The sequence below is a fragment of the Portunus trituberculatus genome, chromosome 17 (assembly GCF_017591435.1).
Source record: "Portunus trituberculatus isolate SZX2019 chromosome 17, ASM1759143v1, whole genome shotgun sequence".
Lineage (NCBI taxonomy): Eukaryota > Metazoa > Arthropoda > Malacostraca > Decapoda > Portunidae > Portunus > Portunus trituberculatus.
Window position 1 is genome coordinate 615,461 of NC_059271.1, and position 16,019 is coordinate 631,479.

General features: G+C 39.2%; 1 protein-coding gene across 9 annotated transcripts in view; it reads right to left on the reverse strand.

The window, feature by feature from the left end:
- LOC123505209 overlaps window positions 1-16,019 on the reverse strand; it is a 42,488-nt gene that overhangs the window by 17,859 nt on the left and 8,610 nt on the right. For 4 of the 9 annotated variants that reach the window (XM_045256383.1, XM_045256381.1, XM_045256382.1 and 1 more), the window contains exons 2-3: window positions 1,946-2,155; window positions 1,457-1,581 (exon numbers count right to left, since the gene is read on the reverse strand). In XM_045256383.1, the coding sequence (XP_045112318.1) occupies window positions 1,457-1,581; window positions 1,946-2,155 (335 nt within the window). Of the gene's footprint in view, window positions 1-1,456; window positions 1,665-1,945; window positions 2,156-3,376; window positions 3,770-16,019 lie in introns of those variants that run through there. The other 5 variants (XR_006675093.1, XR_006675092.1, XR_006675091.1 and 2 more) reach the window with 5 other exon arrangements.

Sequence of the window (16,019 nt, forward strand, 5' to 3'; positions counted from 1 at the left end):
TTGATAAAGGACTTACAAAATGTGGAAAACATGACCCAAATAATGATATTCAATAATATCTAGTCTAACTATGCGTATTTTCACAATTATTATTTTTTTGTCACCCATATACAAAACTAAAATTCTTTAAACAAGAAAATAGCATATCCTTTATATGGTTGGATGGTAATATTTTTTCTTATTCAGAATCTGTAATATAATGTAAACTGGGTCTGTTATCCATCTCGATATTTTGGCCCTATTATTGCACCGTTGGTGAGAAACAAACACTTTATCACGGATCTCGCTCTGCTATTAGTAGACCCGGTAGTGTTTTTATATTGTGGGTGTTTGTTAAAGTAATTATCACATCAAAAAATTTAGTGCATTGCTGTCTGGGTGGCTTCCTTCTTTTTTCGATTTTCAAAATGATTTAAGTTACGTAAATACGTAAAATAAGGCCACAGACGCACACCAAGCCTGCTACTTTCCTCCCGTTCTGCACATGGATATTGAGCTGAACTCCCTTGCGTTTTCAGACTCAGAGTGCAGGAAAGCCTGAATTAACCACAGAAAGATAGAGATAGCATCCCAAATACCTTAAATGTGTAATTGAATTTTAAATAATGTGAGTTTAAGCAGCCCTGTTCACAGCGCCCACCACAACGCCACCGGATCCAGGCACAAACCTTATTGACCTCAATTTCCACCACTGTTGGGCATTTCTAACTACTTTCCCGAATGAAATGAACAAGTTGTAGTAGTAGGAGGAAGGAATGACGAATGGAAGTGTGTAAAAGAGATTAATAGTAGTGATAACAATATTAGTAGTAACAGTAGTAGTATTTGTTGTTGCAAATAATCATTATTAAGTGTGTGTGTGTGTGTGTGTGTGTGTGTGTGTGTGTGTGTGTGGATGATAAGAGAGGTGTATTGCATTGCTTCCTTGTGTCCAGTGAAGGTGTTACGGTGTTGAATGGAATGGGAGGTGAGGTTGAAATAGCTGTTTATTGAGGGATAAGTGTGAGGGGAATAGATTAAAGTGTTAATTGCAATAATCGGAGGCGATGAGAAAGAGGTGTGTAAAGGATAGAAAAAAAGCAATAGGAGGGAAACATGAAAATAAGAATAAAGAAAGGAATAATAGAAAGACAAAGAAACAAGGAGCCTAGAGAAATGGCGGGAGGTGAGGAGTGGAGGATGAAAAGGGAAAGAATGCAAGGGCGTGAAAATCAAGGAAATAGGAAGGGAAATAAAGAACACATGAAATAAAAAAATAGAGGAAAATACATATATAAGAAAATAAGAAAATATAAGCGAAATAGGAAAGAAACTATAGGAAAAAAACAATCAGGAAAACAGGAATAAAAAAAAAGGGGAAAAATAGATAGATAAGGAAGGAAGCAAGGTTAAAAAAATGAAGGGAACAATGAAAATAAATACAAATTAAACAAAACAAACAAACACCAATCCTTACACCTTGTGCTGGTTCCTGAGGCCAAGTCTGGTCAAGACAGGGTCAAGGGCGAGTGTGGCTGACCTGACCAGGGCTGAGACGTGCTGCTGCCTCTCGGGTCTCAGGTCCCAGGTCCCAGTGGCGGTCTGTGTAGGGGTCACACTTGAAGTGGGGTCACACTTAAGGTTCTCTTTAGTGACCTTACATCGTGAATTTCCAGCTTCTATCCCTCCAGCAGTTCGCATACATGTAGTGGGAAGGAGAGGGAGATATTGAGGTAATGGTGATAAGAGGTGATAAATGATAGTGAAGGGCCAGTAAGAGGTGATGGTGAGGTGGTGAAGGGTGAGGAATAGTGAGAACCCATGAATAGTGAGTGACGGTGAAATAGTGTGAGTGAGCGATATATTGTCCAAGCAGTGATGTAATGGTGAGATGATAGTGAAGTGATAAAGAACAACAAATGATAGTGAGGTGACAGTGAAATGGAGAGTTAATGAACCAAGTCACCTCTAAGGGCAGGAAGATAAGTCGATGCTTTGGCACCACATGGAGAGTTGAGGTGAGGATAGTGGAGAGGCAGTGTGGTTCCCCCGTGCAGCGCGTGGTGGAGGCGGATCGATGGTTGTGGAGGTAGTACATAAGGGCAAAGTCTGCACCCTTGGCAGCCACCACCACCACCCTGTACAGCCGCCGCACCTTGCTGTGTGTCACCCTAACCTGTGTGGAAGGAAATAGAAATAGGGAGAGAAGGAAGAATGGAGGGCGCCGCAAAGGAAAGAGAAGGAAAACAAGAAACGGAGAGAAGGAAGAATGGAGGGCGCCGCAAAGGAAAGAGAAGGAAAACAAGAAACGGAGAGAAGGAAGAATGGAGGGTGCCGCAAAGGAAAGAGAAGGAAAACTAGTCATATAATCATAAAAAAAAACTGCATAATGATACATTTCAGTAGCTTGTTTATGGATGTTTATTTCCCTACTAGTGACAAACATCACTAGAACCTTGAAAATATCGAATGAGTCGAATGAGCTTTCATTAGTCTTGCAAACCCACGTCACTTTCACTAGAGCTTGCTGAACTGCCACTAAGCTTGTTGAAATACCACCCATTGTTAAACCGTTAATTAAAACATGGACACATCCTCACAAATCAGGCAACTTTCACGAGAACTAGTTAAACTATTGCTAGGCTTGTCAAACTATCACTGGAATCACTGAAACACTCTGAAAAAGACTCCAATAACTTCCACGAAAACTTGTTAATCTAGTGCTAGACTTGTCAACCTATCACCGGAACCATAAAAACACTCAGAGAGAGAGAGAGAGAGAGAGAGAGAGAGAGAGAGAGTTTCACTGTTTGATCTGCTGCAGTCTCTGACGAGACAGCCAGACGTTACCCAACGGAGCGAGCTCAGAGCTCATTATTTCCGATCTTTGGATAGGCCTGAGACCAGGCACACACCACACGACAACAAGGTCACAACTCCTCGATTTACATCTCGTACCTACTCACTGCTAGGTGAACAGGGACTACACGTGAAAGGAGACACACCCAAATATCCCCGGTCCTCTGGCTTGTGAAACCAGCGCTGTAACCACTGATCTACCGTGTGTGTGTGCTAGACTTAACCTATCACAGGAACCACAAAAACACTCGAAAAAAATAAATAATTTCAATGAGACTTTGTTAACGTGTCATTAATTCTATCAAACAATCATTACCCTCGTTAAGCAACACTTGCCTAGTTAAACCCTTAAAATTCCCTGAAAACACCCGTGAATACACTAATAACTCCCAGTAAACAATGTTTTAATAGTAGTGGATATTACACACTTAAAATTTAATAAAGAAACCTCAGAATATACACCAAACAACATTATGGCGAACACACACACACACACACACACACACTTCTCTCTCCTCCCTTCGTTTTCAATACATACCAGTCTTATATGTGTGTATGACAGTCCCTACACTGTTACCTGCATCTCTCCTGGGTCTATCTTTCCGCCACTAGCAACCATGACGAAAACAAAGAATGTTTGCCTCCTCGCAGCTCGGGGAGGGAAGCTAGAGTGACTCAAATGAAATGGAAAACAAAGCGCGGAGTGAAGCAGAGAGAGAACCTGCTTCACTCGCTCACCCTACGACTGTTTTTAAATGCCACAGAGATTAACAGACGCATTCTCAAGAGGATTTCTTGTGTTATTAACGTAGAAATGGTGTTAATCGGTCTCTATAGGCATAAAGAGAAGCTGGAAAGGGTGTGTAACTTTGACTAGAGCCTTTTGAATATAGTGGAGGTTCAAAGCAAAGGTGTTTCAGAGAAGATTAGAAGCAGAGGTAAGTAAAGTGGATAAGTAACGATAAAGTAAATACAAGTGATAAATAAGTAATGTAGGTAGATAGATAGATATGTAGATAGATAAATAAGTAGAAAGATAGAGGAAGGAAGATGTAAATTAACTTTTTTTTTTGTCTTTTAATGACACCAATGATAAAATAATACATATATTGATGGTTGAAAATTTATAGATAGAAAAATACATATAGAAAAGAATGATACTACTACTATTACTACTACTACTACTACTACTACTACCACCACCATACTACTACTACTACTACTACTACTACTACTACTACTACTACTACTACTACTGCTACTGTTACTACCACCACCACTAACAAGAACACCAGGACAGAAAAATTAGGAATCTAGGAATTTCTCAAAACTGGTATCCTGGAATACAAAACAAAACAAAACACTGGAATCATGGAATACAAAAAATGGAGAATCCTGGAATGCAACAAATCTGGAATCCCGAAAGATCATAAAGCGGGAATCCTGGAACCTCTCGAGACTGTAATCCTCAAAAAAATCCCAAGACTGGAATCTTAGAATTTCTTGAAACTGGAATCTTGGAATTTCTCAGGACTGGAATACTGAAAACTGGAATCCTGGAATGCAACCAAACTAGTCTAAGAGAGAGAGAGAGAGAGAGAGAGAGAGAGAGAGAAATAGTAGAATAATGATATATCTTACCCACTACCTAGACGTCATTATTTTTTTATATAGGACAGAGGGCCAGACAAGGGCAAAAACACACACACAAAAAAAAAAAAAGCCCACTTGGTTGTTGGTTCTCCAGAAAAAAGAAAAGCGTTAGCCAAAATTAGGGAGGAAATGTCTTGATACCTCCCTCTTAAAAGAAGATAGGAAATAATCAAAGCAAACTGTAAAAATCAAAGAAAACGTAACATTTTTAAGGCAGAAAAAAAACAAAAACAAAAGTTGTAGTAAAAAATAACCATTTTATACACGTCACCCATTAAATATTCAAAGAAAATGATAAGGAAATCACAGACAACTTGACTTAGATCCCCACAAAAAAAAAAAAAAAAACTGTACTAAGAGGGTCACCTTTTTATACTCATTACCAGTGAAAACTTTAAATTAATGTTAAAAAGTAAAAGAAATGTAACACTTTTAAGAAAGACTGAAAAAAAAGATCTTTTAAGAAAATCTCCCTTTAATTTAAGTTAGGCAATAAAAAAATCAAAGAAAGCGGTTAAAAATGAAAAGAAAAACGTGGCACTTTTAAGTTAGACTAAAGAAAGCCTATATGATAGATAAATTATTAAACTACTTTTTTATGTCACCCATTGACAAATCAATGCAAGAGGAAGTGGTGGTGGTGGTGGTGGTAGTGGTAGTGGTGGTGGTGGTGATGGAATGGAAAGGAACACGAAGGAAATGCAAATTCTCACGCAATAAAGAAATGAGAGAGAGAGAGAGAGAGAGAGAGAGAGAGAGAGAGAGAGAGAGACAGCAAACATTTCTTTTCGCTATTTTTATTCTCTCTCTCTCTCTCTCTCTCTCTCTCTCTCTCTCTCTCTCTCTGACATGTTTAGGAGAGCTAGCTAGTTGATCAAGTCAGGAGCTATCAGTACATGGATCAATTGTCAGTGAAGTCTGAGGTGCAGATAGACAAGCTTATGTCCATCACTTCCTTTAGCACTATTTCTACATCATTAACGGGGAAAACACTCATTATAGAACCCGGCAAACCATCTCTACCCACTTCCAAAATATTCGAGCGTAAGAAAGGACAAAGCATTTCTGGATACGAATCAAGCAAGGGCGGCGACTGCAAGATCTTCAAGAAATGGGGCGGTCGTAACACTTTCTCAAATTCCTCGTAATGCTGATACTTATGGACGGAATACTGGACTGATGTGCTCGTTTCGGAAATCTTCTCGGGGCGTGAAGTGCCTTGTTGCTTCCTGAGTTTGTCTCCCATTGTCTCTCTGTCTCCTTAGTATTGTTTGGGATTAGAAGTAGAAAAAAGACCAGTAGCGGGATGACACTGTATTATTTGCGGTCACCATGCAGGCTGCGAAGGTCAGAGAACGGAGGAAATTGGGCGGTGAAGGAATGAGTGAGCGAGGAGTTCAGAGACGAGAATGGTGAAGCTTTGGTCACTTATTATGCAATTACAGTACAGTGCCATAAAGAAGGAAGGAGATCGTTGCGCGCATTAGTGATGTACATACACCTCTCCCTCTCCCTCTCCCTTTCCCTTTCCCTCTCTCTCTCTCTCTCTCTCTCTCTCTCTCTCTCTCTCTCTCTCTCTCTCTCTCTCTCTCTCACACACATTTTATTCGTCGTCTGAGAACCATTTAGGCATAAACTGAAAAATGGAGGCTAGACGAAAGCAATTACCAGACATATAACGAGCGTGTGTGTGTGTGTGTGTGTGTGTGTGTGTGTGTGTGTGTGTGTGTGTGTGTGTGTGTGTGTGTGTGTGTGTACCTTGGCGGCGGCGGCAGTAGAGGCACTGTACCACTACCTCTGTACCATCAAGAAGAGAGGACAAAAAACTGAAGGAATTGTTAAAATGTTCCCTTCACAGCACAGACAACGTCGTGCCACCGCCTGTTTTCCCTCTCCAGGCATCTGTAAAACTCTTGAAAAACAGACAGCAAGAGAAAGAAAAGAAAAAGAGTGAGAAAATTGTCAAAGCATCAATCACAGGTCCTTGCTTCCCTCACGCTCTGCTGTATAGACAAACGAGAAACGAGACACGTGTATACAAAGTTATTCCCGACACAATATATATATGTATCAGAGCATCATCAACTTCCACCATCCTTGTCCGTGAGGAGTGTAAAGACTGAATTTCACATCTTGCATTGAGGAAGAATAAACTTAACCTCCTAATTGATCGAATGAATAAAAGTGATATTATGTAGAAAACTATAACACAACCTCAAACAGTTCATAGATGTTTATACATTTTGAAGGTCCGGCTTTCTCTGTTCCTGCACGCTGGATACCATTTCATCTAGTTTTATTCGTCTACGATTTACAAAGCTTGCAATAAAGTGCAGAACAGTGATTGCTTGCCTCTGCGTTGAAGAAGCTGCACTCGTGGAGAATTGGGGTCTTCTGTTAGCTATACGTATAGGAGAAGTGACTTAACGCAGAGAGAACAGAACCACTGCAGGAGTGGAAAATTTGCACTGCTTGATCACTTGTTTTGCTGCTTGTGGTGAGTCACGTGTCTCGCTACTCTTAACTTGCACCAGACTGTTCAAAAGAGATTATAGAGATTAAAAGTTAAACAAAAATAAAATGGAAAGTATCTATTGCTGGCAGAACCTCAACATATTGCACGGCCCTACACACACACACACACACACACACACACACACACACACACACACACACACACACACACACACACACACACACGTCTCTATCCCTAGTATCGGTAAAAAAAAAAAAAGAACATAAATATGAACATAAAAAAAAGAGAAAGTCATGTAGCAAAAAAATACTTTCCTACTTCTAATAAGGAAAGAATTTGTATACATTCAAATACATTAAACTGAACTTCATTCATAGGCGAAGGTTACAAGCACAGCAGACTGGAACAGCCTTGAATAACTGTACTGCAGGTAGCCTTTCTCAAGAACAACGTTGTGCTTTTCGACTATTGCTATTAGCTTCCACTTCGCCGGCGGCCACGAGATTCCCGGGACGCCGCTAATGACGACACGGCGCGGCGCTTGCTACACTCCGCCGCGCGATGTAAACACGATGCTGAGGCAACACTGCTTCCTGGCCGAGCCTTCACTCCCAGTGCAGAATACAAGCCACTTAATTAGTCTCATCTGGCAGGAGCTTAATTAATGAATTGTAATGCCAAGATGTATGCTATAGAATTTAAAAATCAATTGATGTTTATCTTCCTGTGTAATACTTTGTAATCTTTGTCATTGGTTGTTTGTGTTTTTAAAGCATTTGATTAGAATCTTTCGAAACATTGTTACTGTTTACTTGTGAATTCAAAAGCAATTAACATTAACACTCATAATTCTGAAAGCAGTTGTACCTAAATTCTAATTGCTGTACAATGTACAGCTTCACTACTTCATTTCTTCGTAATGAAAAGATAAAGAGGAAGAGATTCAGTGAGGCAGCAATACATGGAAGGGTCGAAGGAAGTATATGTAAGTAGTAAACCTCATAAACACAGAAAAAGAAACATGAAAAAAGAAAAAAAAACTTTTTCAATTTGTTGGGGCTGTCTCAAGAATCATTTCCTTGTTTCATGAAATAGACACCACGTTGCTTCTATTGACAAATTTCCTCTCTAGCACAACCTACCGTGAATCAATCCATTAGTGAAGAGAAGGAGTAATCACCCCTTAACACGCTGCCGCAGCGATTACTATCTTTATCCCAACACACACGCCTCTAAATGAAAAAAAAGGGAAGAAAAAAACTAGATTCGGCGAGTGAATTTTCATTTTCTTAATCTCCTCTACGCCTAATTACGTTAAATAGGTCTTTAATGGCGGTGATTTAAACTCTCGTGTGACTAAAAATCGTGTCAGTGAAGCTTTTTGGTACGATTCGGGGCGAGGAAAGGGGGCGGAGCGACACTGAAGCTCTGAACCAGTGTGAAGCACGATGATGATGTTGTTGTTGTTGTTGTTGTTGTTGTTGTTGTTGTTGTTGTTGTTGTTGCTGCTGATTCTGTTATCATTGCTACTCTCTCTCAACACGTAAGCGAATATTTTCTCAAGGAGAGGTGGTACGGAGGAACTTTAGGAACTTGAGGAACTAATCGAAACTGCAGCAACAAACCTTAGCAATATTAAGATTGATGCAATACACAGAGTGGTAGTAGTTGTAGTAGTGGTAGTAGTTGTAGTAGTGGTAGTTGTAGTAGTAGTAGTTGTAGTAGTAGTAGTAGTAGTAGTAGTAGTAGTAGTTGTAGTAGTAGTAGTAGTAGTAGTAGCAGCAGTAGTAGCAGTAGTAGCAGTAGCAGTAGTAGCAGCAGCAGCAGTAGTAGCAGTAGCAGTAGCAGCAGTAGCAGTAGCAGTAGCAGCAGCAGCAGTAGCAGCAGCAGCAGTAGTAGCAGCAGCAGCAGCAGCAGTAGTAGTAGTAGAGGTAGTAGTAGTAGTAGTAGCAGTAGTAGTAGTAGTAGCAGCAGCAGTAGTAGTAGTATCAGTAGAAGTGGTAGTAGTGATAGTAGTAGAAATGGTGGTAGTTCTAGAAATGGTGGTAATAGAAGTGGTAGTACCAGTAGTAATAGCAGTAGTAGTAATGGTGGTGGTGGTGGTGGAAGTAGCAATAGTTGTAGAATCATAAATAGTCACACTTGATATATACAGGAAAGTATACGGGGTAATTTTAACGAATATCTTCCTTTTGGCCCGGCGTGACGATAAAAGTCTACGGTGAGAGAGTGCCACATTTCACTAACTCTACGGTAAAGTCTCCCAGTTTTAAGAGCTGATTTCGAGATTGGAGTGGTATTCTATGATGTTTGCGTTACTCCTATGCATGTTAAGAGTTCACAAGGTTAAGTTAAAGGTCTATAATATATTTTCAAAGGTTTACAAGGGCTTTCTCAGGGTTTATATCTGTGTTTCAAGTTTTTACAAGGGTGTTATTAAAATTTTCAAGATTATTTTCATGACTCCAAAAGCAAATTAATATGTTTGCATTACTAATAAGGATTATTGGTATTTACAACGTTATATGAAGGTGTATCAAGTTGTTTATCTGCTATTTCTCTCTCATTTCTCCTTTCCACCTCTCTTTTTCCTGCCTTTTATTTCTCTCCTTTTCTATGAGCTATTTCCTTTCCTCTTCTCTCCCTTTCCTCTCTCATTCAGCTTCAATTTCTCTATCCTCTGTCTCTCGCCCCTTTTCCCTTTCCCAACCAGCTACTGTTCCCTCCCCCACACCCTCTCCCTCCACCCACTCCCTTCCCTTCCCTCTCTCCTCACTTCCTCATCCCTGCAGCTGAAAATAAACAAAACAATAAATCCTGTTGATATTTATGAGGATATTTTATTGTTTTTGTATATTTGTTTATTTAGTCAATTTTCATTTCAATGCCAGAGATAATTCAGATGGAATTTGGCCTATTTAATGCTACGTGGTCTAAGGAGGGACTGTTCTGCTGAAAGGGAGTTATGAAATGAGTATGTATAAAACTCTCAGTCACAGATAATGGAGCGAAAAACAAATATAAAATCATTACTGTCTACCTGTGCGTATATAGAATACCAAAAGTATGAAAACAGCACAAAACTATTTCTTTTTAACTTCATATCAAAGCGCTAGGAGAGAACACACACACGCACGCGCGCGCGCACACACACACACACACACACACACACACACACACACACACACACACACACACACACACACACACACACACACACACACACACACACACACACACACACACACATATGAAAAAAAATATTTATGTTCCTCTTCTTCCTTGGTGGTGGCTAGCATCGAGGTGCTCTCTCTCTCTCTCTCTCTCTCTCTCTCTTCTCTCACTCACTGGCAGACGTAATTAACGAGAAACACTTTTGCGATGATAAATGGCCGAACACTAACAAACAGCAGTAGCAGCAGCAACAACAACAACAACAACGACAACACCAACAATGAGAATAACAACAAAGACGACGACAAGAACACCACCACCACCACCACCACCATCACCATCACCACCACCACCATCACCACCACCACCATCAACAGCAACAACAGAGACAACGAAAACAACGATAGCAAACAAACATATTCAATACATAAATTATATATCAATTCCACGTTTGTTTCTTGTTACCTATCAGTCGCATTAATCTCGTTTCCATACTGCTACTGCTGCTGGTAGTGCTGCTGTTTCTTCTACTGTTACTACTGCTGCTACTGCTACTACTACTACTACTACTACTACTACTACTACTACTACTATCACTATTAATACTACAATTACTACTATTACTACTACTACTACTACTACTACTACTACTACTACTACTACTACTACTACTACTACTGCTGCTGCTGCTGCTGCTGCTGCTGCTGCCACTACTACTACTACTACTACTACTACTACTACTACTACTACTACTACTACTATTACTATTTCATCTTTTCCCTTTATTTCACTGTTATTACTACTGCTACTTCTGTCACTACTACAACCCCTACCCACCACCACCACCACCACCACTTTTACTGTTACTACTACTACTACTACTACTACTACTACTACTACTACTACTACTACTACTACTACTACTACTACTACTACTACTACTACTACTACTACCACCACCAACATAAAAAATAACAAAAATAACAACACCACCACCACCACTACCATCACCACACCACCACCACCAACAACAACAATCACATTAAAACTAACAATAATAATAACAACAACAAGAGTGAGGGCGAACAGAGGTATCATTGTTGCAGTTAGCCATCAACAAATCGTTATCATGTTATTGCTCCCCGTGATAATGTCCTCGGCTGGTGATTAATTCCATTGCCGCACTCATCAAACACTCTAAACTGTGTGCAAACAATTAATAACTAGAGGTGGCGGGAGGAGGACGAGGAGGAGGAGGAGGCGAAGGGAAGGGAAAGATAAAGGAAAGAAAAGGTAATAGAATAGAAGGAAAAAGAAAGGAAGGGAAGTGGACTCATTAAAGGGATTGCTGGAGTGAAAGAAAGGAAAATAAGAAGAAAGAGATGTAGGAGAAACGAGGAAAGGAAAGGAAAAGAATAGGAAAACTCAAGGAAAGGAAAGGTACTGAACAAAAGGAATCCTGAAGGGAAAGAAAGGAAAAGAGGAAGAAAGAGAAGGGTAAGAAAAGAAGATAGGAAAAATAATATCATAGGAAAAGAACAAAAAGCCCCCCCAAAAAAAAATCCTAATGTGAAAAAATGAAAAAAAGAAAGGAAAGATAAAGATGAAACATGAAAGTAAACAAAAAAACAAAACAACAACGCAATATATCACTGTACATCACTACCTGTTTCAAATACATAAAATTACCAGACATCAATCACTAGTCATACCTTACATTATATTCCCACTGCAAAATATATAATAAACTTCTTATCCCCTTACCCTCTACGTGTCCCTCACATCTGAACACTCTCTCAACCTTTCCCTTTGTCTACAACTCTCTATTCCTCGATCTCAAACCAACCATACTTCCCACCATATCTCTCTTCCACCTACAAACTCTTCCTTCCTTTATTCTCCTACTTACTAATACCTTCCTTAGCTATCATCTGTCCTCTTGTCGTAATCGTGCAAGGGAAGGGCGGTGCGTCAAAAGAAGGTCTGGTGGCGCTAACATCAACAAAGACGCTAAGAGGAACCCGAGGAGGAGGTCTATCAGGTCATTGGCCCGTGATATCTTTGCCACAGATGTACTGTGCTAGAGGCGTATCTCTCTGTCTGTCTGTCTCTGTCTGTCTGTCTGCTTGTTTATCTTTCTCTCTCAGGCAATGACAAGATATGGTGTGTGTGTGTGTGTGTGTGTGTGTGTGTGTGTGTGTGTGTGTGTGTGTGTGTGTGTGTGTGTGTGTGTTGTCATGGACGCTTTTATATTATTTTTTTTCTTACTTTTACTAAACTTCGATTTTTCATTTCCCTTTTTCCTTTATGCACTGTTATCCTCCCCCCTTCCTCTCTCTATCCTTTACGTTTCGCTGTCCTTTTCTTCCTACACTTCAACTTCCTTTTTTTCCTTTCTATCCTCTTTCCTCCTCCTTCTCTTCTCTCTCTTCCACACCCTTCCCCTCCCTCTCTAACCCTTTTCTCTCCTCCTTCTCCTCCTCCTCCTCCTCCTCCTCCTCCACCCATCAAATCCCCTCAGCCCACACTTTGCCCAACATTCATGAAGGAAATTTTCGGTTCAAAACAACCCGCATTTGGCAATTTGCAATTTTTACCTTCATTACTAGAGGCTTTCTAGGCGTCGCGGCGTCTCTCCTCTCTCTTCCCATCATCCTCTGCTCTCCTCTCCTCTCCTCTCCTCTCCTCTCCTCTCCTCGATGTGTAGTGCAAGCCTCGAGAATAGCTCAAGGAAAGCGGGAGGATTGTTGTTGTTGTTGTTGTTGTTGTTGTTGTTGTTGTTGTTGTTGTTGTTGTTGTTGTTGTTATTATTGTTGCTGTTGTTACTACTACTACTACTACTACTACTACTACTACTACTACTACTACTACTACTACTACTACTACTACTACTACTACTACTACTACTACTACTACTACTACTACTACTACTACTACTACTACTACTACTACTACTACTACTACTACTACTATTATTATTACTACTACTACTACTACTATTACTACTACTACTACTACTATTACTACTACTACTACAGCTATGCATCATCGTTATTTACTCTTATCATTACCATTAATACTTCAAGGGCGACTGGGAAGTTTGTGCTTAATTAACGCATACATGAGTTATCTCCCCTCTATTGACAACACTGACTGACGAGAGAGAGAGAGAGAGAGAGAGAGAGAGAGAGAGAGAGAGAGAGAGAGAGAGAGAGAGAGAGAGAGAGCAGGCTTTCGGATAGAAGGCATTAACTGTGACTTCTTTAGCCTAATAATGTACTAAGTATTTAATGTATAATGTACAAAAACTCTGTATATCTATATAAATTGGTATAAATAAAGAGAGAGAGAGAGAGAGAGAGAGAGAGAGAGAGAGAGAGAGAGAGAGAGAGAGAGAGAATACGTACTCATTTCGTAAACTTGGAAGAAAGCAATCGCCGGGCATTGATTAAAGAGTAAAGAGAAAGATGCATTTTTTTTTTTTTTTTTACTGAAAGTGCGTCGGCTCAACAAACTTATAATGATGTTACTTTGTTCTTGCCTGATGGAGGGAGGGAGGAAAATAGATTCCAGAGCACCAGAGGAGGAGGAGGAGGAGGAGGAGGAGGAGGAAGGAGGAGGAGGAGCAGGAGGAGGTAGAAGAAGAAGAAGAAGAAGAAGAAGAAGAAGAAGAAGAAGAAGAAGAAGAAGAAGAAGAAGAAGAAGAAGGAGAAGATGAAGGAGAAGAAGAAGAAGAAGAAGAAGAAGATATGAAATAAAATAAATTAAACGAATACAATAATAAATAAAAACTGTGTTCAGAGAGAGAGAGAGAGAGAGAGAGAGAGAGAGAGAGAGAGAGAGAGAGAGAGAGAGAGAGAGAGAGAGAGAGAGAGACAGACAGACAGACAGACAGACAGACAGACAGACAGATACCATTCACAGAGGTAAAAAGAATAAAAGAAAATAGTGAAGAAAGAGAAGAGCGCTTGGAGGAAGAAATACACGAGGAAGGGCGTGTGTGAAAGAAGGAAAATGTGAGAAGGAGAAGGAAGAGTAGGAGGGACACGGCCTTTGAAGGAGCAGCGGCCAGGAGCGTGCCTATGATGGATGAGCCGCCTGATGGAGGAAAATGCTTGAAAATAAGAATAAAAAGGCACAAGGCGATGGGGAATGCGAGGAAGACGAGTTTTCCTATTTGTTTTCTAGATTTGGTGACGAAAAAGGGACACAAAAATAACAGAAAAATAGGAATAAAAAATGGTCTACTGTAATGCCGATCTCCATACAGTCAAAAGTGTTATTCCAAAGGAGAGGACAAGTGTGTCTTAAAATCTTCATTGACAGGACACATTTCTACCTTCAAATTTGTGTGCGATTAAACCATTTTATTGACATTAGGAAGGGTCTATGTAGGTCAGAAGATTAGAGGCCATAGTCTTCACTATTTCAATCCACACATAAGTTTCTGAAGCTGTATAAAATCACTAGATAGTAAGCAGAATGAATATAAAAACGCGTCATGAAGATTAATGGACAAAGTTTTCACTATTTTGATCACCCATTGTTTCTGAAACTGTATAAAGTCACGGAATAGTAAGCAGAATGAATATGGAAACTCAAGGGGTTAAAAACTCCATTTCGAATTTAGAAAAGGAAAGAAAAAGAAGGAGAAAAGATGGATCATAATAAAAATAATAATAAAAAGGGGCCACTGTAAGGTCACTCCCCATACAGTCAAAAGTGTTAATCCAAATGAGGGGATAAGTGTATCATGAAACTTTCATATCGAGTTCAGAAAAGGAAAGAAAAAACAATGGGATAAATATGCATAAATGAATTGAATACGTAATAATAGATGTACTAAATACGAACAATGCAAAAATATCATAAACAAGATAAAGAAAAGAGAGAGAGAAAATAAGAATCGCGAACGGAAACAGGAACGAGATAAGAGAGTTGAGAGGAAAAACATAAAAAATGTACATTACGTTTCACCACATAATAATAAAAACTAAGCACGTTTTATTAGATATAAGATATGAAAAATATTAAAATGGAAAATATTTTATACTGATAGAGTAAACGTTTTAGAGGAGAGCGGAAACACGTCAAGAGAACGGAAAGATAAGAAATAAACAGATAAGAATAACACTTAACCTTTTCAATACTGGAACGCATTTTTATCTTGAAATTTGTGTACGATTAGACCATTTCATTTACATTAAGGAGGGTATATGGAGGTCAAAAGATTAATGGCCAAAGTCTTCACTATTTTAATCCTCCACATACGTTTCCGAAGCGGTATAAAATCAGCAAATAGTAAGCAAAATGAATATAGAAACACGTCATGGTGCTCAAGGGGATAAAGAAGTGGCAAGAGAGACAAAAAATAGAGAAAACCGAGCAAACGTAACGGTGACAAGGAAAGAGAAGGAAGTGAGAAGGAAAACGAAGCGACACATTCTATGAAAAGAACTATAACGAATCGTAATAAAAGGAATAGAAAATATAACGAAAATTCAACAAAACATATAATTTACACATCACTTTAAGAAAAGTTTTATTGGTAGTACATGGAATAAACAAAACAAATTAATCATGCATAGATACTGAAATAACAAAAATAGTGACTGAAAAAAACAAAAATAAAGACTCTAGAAGGACATATTTATAAAGGAAAAGAAAAAAATAAGACCATAGTTTATTTCACGTTCACAAGAAGAAATAAATGAAAATAGAAATGAAAAATAGAAAAGAATAAATAAACAAATAAACAAGAAATAAGTAAAATAATACCATAGGTAAATGAAAATGAAAATTATTAACACGGGAAAAAAACAGTCAAAGAAAACAAGCTTAACAATCTGCCAGTCTCTCTCTCTCTCTCTCTCTCTCT